Source organism: Alosa alosa, chromosome 2, assembly GCF_017589495.1.
Source record: "Alosa alosa isolate M-15738 ecotype Scorff River chromosome 2, AALO_Geno_1.1, whole genome shotgun sequence".
Classification (NCBI taxonomy): Eukaryota; Metazoa; Chordata; class Actinopteri; order Clupeiformes; family Clupeidae; genus Alosa; species Alosa alosa.
The window spans coordinates 31,593,012-31,598,011 of record NC_063190.1 but is presented as its reverse complement, the minus strand read 5'-3'; the positions used below and the strand labels follow the sequence as shown (position 1 = coordinate 31,598,011).

General features: G+C 48.7%; 2 protein-coding genes across 3 annotated transcripts in view; both read right to left on the bottom strand.

Moving 5' to 3' along the window:
- ppm1e (protein phosphatase, Mg2+/Mn2+ dependent, 1E) overlaps positions 1-2,534 on the bottom strand; it is a 42,198-nt gene extending 39,664 nt beyond the window's left edge. The window contains 1 exon segment of the mRNA XM_048229556.1: positions 2,140-2,534. Within this exon segment, the coding sequence (XP_048085513.1) occupies positions 2,140-2,321 (182 nt within the window). The 5' untranslated portion in view covers positions 2,322-2,534.
- A 1,939-nt stretch (positions 2,535-4,473) lies between these two features.
- Positions 4,474-5,000, bottom strand: part of rad51c (RAD51 paralog C) — a 10,297-nt gene continuing 9,770 nt past the window's right edge. For both annotated transcript variants that reach the window (XM_048230423.1, XM_048230428.1), the window contains exon 9: positions 4,474-4,921. In XM_048230423.1, coding sequence (XP_048086380.1) covers positions 4,802-4,921 — 120 coding nt within the window. In that variant the 3' untranslated portion in view covers positions 4,474-4,801. The remainder of the gene's footprint in view (positions 4,922-5,000) is intronic.

Sequence of the window (5,000 nt, the reverse complement as noted above, 5' to 3'; positions counted from 1 at the left end):
TTACTCTGGCAGAGGATGTGATTGGACAGACAGAGCAGGGTGTGAGTGTGAATGTGTGAATGATCTATGAACCCTTGACAGAGGCTCTGATGACCGACTGAGGCGAGTGCTTTAAACCGGACGCGTGTTCCAGTACCAAGGCAGCTACTGGTCCAGCACCACGTCCCAGACGGGCACTGCCAGCCAAGCCCACATCCTAGGGGCGGCTCGGAGCTCGCTGTCGCTCATGTCCAGAAAACTAGTGTTCTGGCCATCACTGAGTTGCAGGGAATGGTCCAATCCAGTCCCAGATAGGACACTACCGGCTTTCTCACAGATCTCACAAATACAGGTGAAAAATCAGAAGCATATGAAACATTTGAACAATCCGCTCAAGATCCTTTGTTGTTTATTTCAAGAAGAATGTGCACATTGAGAATGTTTCGAGACCAGCGGTCAGTTTTCTTCACTCACACTCACTGTCTTCATGCCTTGTGGAGGCAGTGGAGTAGTAAATTATCTGGCAGCTCAGTGGCATCAACATGCCAAGTCATTAGATCAGAAAGGCTAAGAACCAACCATAATTCCTCTTTTTAAGCCATTTTCATAAGATCTAGATAACGCCCTTGTCTCTAGACACATTACCATATTACTGAATTCCCCCTCTGAAACCTGACTTAAGCATGTCACCCCATGCAGAACGTAGCTATAGGCTGAGAGGGAGTCGTATCTAGATGGCGAGCTGTTTTGCATAGAACAAAAGGGAAATTAGTGAGAATGATACGTAATAATATATTTGGCTCGAACGCCTCTCTGTCACCTCACTTCCCCCCAGCGCAGAGCCGCACCAGGGCATTATTTCCGTCAGCCTTCCGTCTTATCTAAACGAACTGACTGACGTACTCTTGGGAGGACGCGGACAGACGCCTCCATCACAGACCGTGCCTGCGCTCTGTCGATCGCTCGCGCGGTCCACCTGATTCCCTCGCTCCCCTCCGATGTGGGCGACGGGTCTATTTGTGGAAACACGCATGACGTCATTTCTCAAGCGCAAACCCTTCCCACAGCTCGAGAAGAATTCAATTTAGCGCGAGAGGGAATGTGCTTTTCCTCCCTGTAACGCAGCTGTGTGTGTGTGTGTGTGTGTGTGTGTGTCTGTGTGTGTATCACGGAATGAGGACAAGGATGCACACACATACCTTAGGGAACGGGGTAGCATCTTTGAACACAGCATAATATACACATGAAGCGGAATTCATTTAGGGGATTTACTCACGAGCATCTGTATCTAGACGACCTGTCAGTAGCCTATCTGCTGTGATATTAAATGATGAAATCGTTCACATTATTTTATACAACAAAATTTAACACAAGGAGCAAATGCCTATATGAGTACCGGCGGTCCGTGGTACCCCTCCACGGGGGTGGTCGGCTGGCGTCGGCTCAGTCGTAGCCTATAGCCTCCGATGAGTGTGACGCAAAAAGATGGGGATCCACCACTCCAGGACCTCGGGTGGGCACGCGGACGCGGGGATGCAGGGAGGAGGAGGGGTGAATGGGAGGCTCGCGGTGAATGAAAAAGCGTTTGCGATGCGATACCACAACTCTGTCGAGATATTGTGCGTAAAGGATATCACATTAAAAGTTACAAGTCTAACTGAGATCAGAGGAATAATGAGTTTTTTTTTTTTAACAAGAGAAGGTGAGACATTTTAGATAACCTAGGCTATATCCCCAAGAGCGACGCTTCACATAGGGGTATACCCCACTACTGGCTGCAGCCATCACTTGCTTGACTGATCTACTGTGTTCTGACAGAGCTGAGGCAGAGACTGTACTGAACTCTGTAAGATGCTGCGGACTCAGACGGCCATAGAGCCGCTATTTCATTCGGTACACTTAATCAGACTGACCGCGAGCAAAAGGAGAGTAGGACACTTTTCACTAAACGAAACTCGTTATGGGTCAGGCACAAGTTAATGTTTTCGCTACAAACAGCGACTGTTTGTAGTGGCCAACAGACCACATCTACTTTCATTTCGTGTTATCACTTATTTTTGTGTGTTGACCTTAATCTTGAGGTTTAGCTTGTAATGTGTCGGTAACGTCTAGGAAAGAAACTACAGTAAAGGTTATAATAAAATTGGATTGGTACTTAACTATTTGCACAGGTGCTGAAGACACAGGTCGATGCACTCTCCCTCCACTTCGTCCTCCGATATGAGATCCGACAAAGGGCGCATCGGGAGCGGCTGGTCCTCCTGCAGCGGGGGCCTCATCTCCCGGAGGAAGAGCTCCAGGAACCTTCGGAAGGTTTTCTCCTCGTTGCCAGAGCCGGACATCGCTTCTCATTCCTGGGGACACAAGAGGCAGCACGAACCGGGTCCGGAGAGAAGTCTACTTTGAATTGCAGGCTGGGTATTGCTCGCTCTCTCTCTCTCCGAAGTTGCGCGAGTAGGGAAGCGCGCGCGAGAGAGAAGCCACGATTCGCGATAATCACAGGAGAGAGGGGGTGGGTGGATGGATGGCGGTGACGTAGGATCAGGGAGGCCGGAATAAGGGAGCGGGAGGAAACAGAAAATAGAAAGCCGTCACGCTATGCCGTCAGAGGCTCGGGCACGCGCGCGCCAAGGAATGCAGCGTTCGCCGCGGTGGGTCGGCTAGTGTGACTTCTCGCCTGCGTGCGCGCTCCTGAGTGAAAAAATAAGAGAGAGGCTCCGCTGTTGACAGGCAAAGCAGCATAAAATAAGAAAAAAGGCGCGTCGCCCCGGCAGCCGCTGTCTAAAGAGGGTCTCCTCTCCTCCTTGAATGTGCTGACATCACACCTCGGTGTGACGCAAACCGCTCCTGACCTTAACTGCTTCTTCTTCTTTACAGAAACGTGGAATAAAGTATTTGGTTAGTATGCAAGGCAGAATTACCAAGGTCACTGTAATCATTTTTGGATAAATAACATCTTATTTCTCCCAGTCTTTAAAAGGGATTTTGCACAAGGCAGCCGGGTTTTAAAATATCTTTATTGACTGAACATTTTCTTTTGAGAAACACATTTATTTGGACAGGCGTGGGTAGTGGACCTGGCAGCAGCCATCCACTGACATCTAAACACGACCCCCCAGACTGTTGGGGTCGCGCAGTGACGCGCACAGGGAGGCAGAAGCGCTTATCGAGATTCTTATGGCCGCCGATATAGAGAGCAGGCTATTCTCACGCAACGGACAGAGAAGCCGACTCTCTGTGTGATTGCCGCGTCCGAGGCTCCGGAACACAAATTCTCTTATATTAATATCTCCTCTCGCCAACGATGACATAATGTTAATTGAAATGAGACCTATTTTGGCAACATCAAAATTAACCTTCCGGGCGCGGATAGAGATAACATTTTGTGAATCATAGGCTACCTAAAAGGAGTTAAGTGATATGAATAAATAGAAAAGCTCTCAGTCAGGATTCTCGGCAATTCGCGCTCACAGCTCCATCCATAGCGCGCAGTGATGCCCCATTCTAAGCGCGTGTATATAGGACATCGGCGCTCATTCTAAAAATATCAGCTGTTGTAGATTTCAAGGCACGATCGGCATTAACTGTTTCCTCGCCAGTTTCGTGGCCTCGGTAGCCACTCTGACAGATTGGACAGACAGAGAGAGGAGCAGGTGGGTTAAATGCTGCTTAATGGCCGTTTAGAAGCGCTCTCCAGGGAAAGTGACCATCACACTTGGTACTACTACTACCGATGGCTAAAGGATGCTACCCACTTGCTTATGTTCAAAATTAAAAGCAAGACTCAGGGGCTGTGGACACACACACACACATCCTGTTTTTGGTGTGTTCGGGTTGGCAGTATGGCCGCAGATCAAGCATCGGCCTGTAGGTATGAACTACGCCCATCTGGATACCTGTGTGTCGCTTCCCTGCATGCGCAGAACTCTACTGTGCAGAGCTCCTATTTCAGCACAGACGCTCCTATACTGTAGTATACTGTAGAACAGCATACTATCTGGCAGGGTGTAGTGTACTGTAGAACAGCATGCTATCTGGCAGGGTGTAGTGTACTGTAGAACAGCAAACTTCTGAAACAGCTCGTCAGTCTGGTTCTGATACGGCCTACTTGCCAATGGTTCTGGTCCGATTCTCCTCTGGCTCTGGCACGTCTCCATCCATCAGAAGACCTGTGGATCGTGTGGCCCGGTTTCAGTGACGCGCCTCTTTGTAAACTGCCCATGCGTGCGCTCTGAGGGCCAGACGGCGGGGCACAGGAGAGAGGGATAGAGGATACTGTAGGAGAAAGAGAGAGAGAGGCAGACTGCCTGCAGAATTCCTGTGTTGGACTGGAGATCAACCTGCTGGTCCACACCATTGTTGGCTCATGGCTGTATCAGTATCTAGCAATATATCAGCGTCTCTTGCTGGTGTCTGATGTCATAATTTGACACCGGATACATAGTATCATGCTGCATTGCTATGGTAACACACCAACACATCCACTTTCACTGTAGTTCTTCTTTATTCAATAAATCCCTCTTACACTGAACATTATACATTATGATATATACTAAAACAAGTGTTCTTCTCAATGTGAAACTTAAAATAAAAAACATTACAAAAGGTTTGACACTTTTAAACTCAACAGTTTTGGGTTGTTGAACTTCTGTGACACCACTTAGTACAGTGCTTTTGACAGAAACATATTTACAAAAATAATGGGTGCTTCCTTGCTTCCTGCTTCATGTGTCAGAAAATTACATGGGTGCCATGTATCTGTCTATCCAATGAGGAAGGGCTTTGGATGGAGGCAGAAATCAAGAAGCTCTGTGATTGGCTGTCAGGATGGGAGGGGCTCCATGCGGGGCCGTTTCCTCTGCTGCACAGAGTGGGCGGGGCCTGATGAGGTGGGCTGGGCGGTGGGGAAGGGGGGAGGAGCCAGATCCCGAAATCCATCTTCCTGTGGTGGAGTGGAGACGCACAGTAAGATAATAAATCGGGCAGAATACAAAACACTCCTGCAGGGGAGTAAGTGAGTG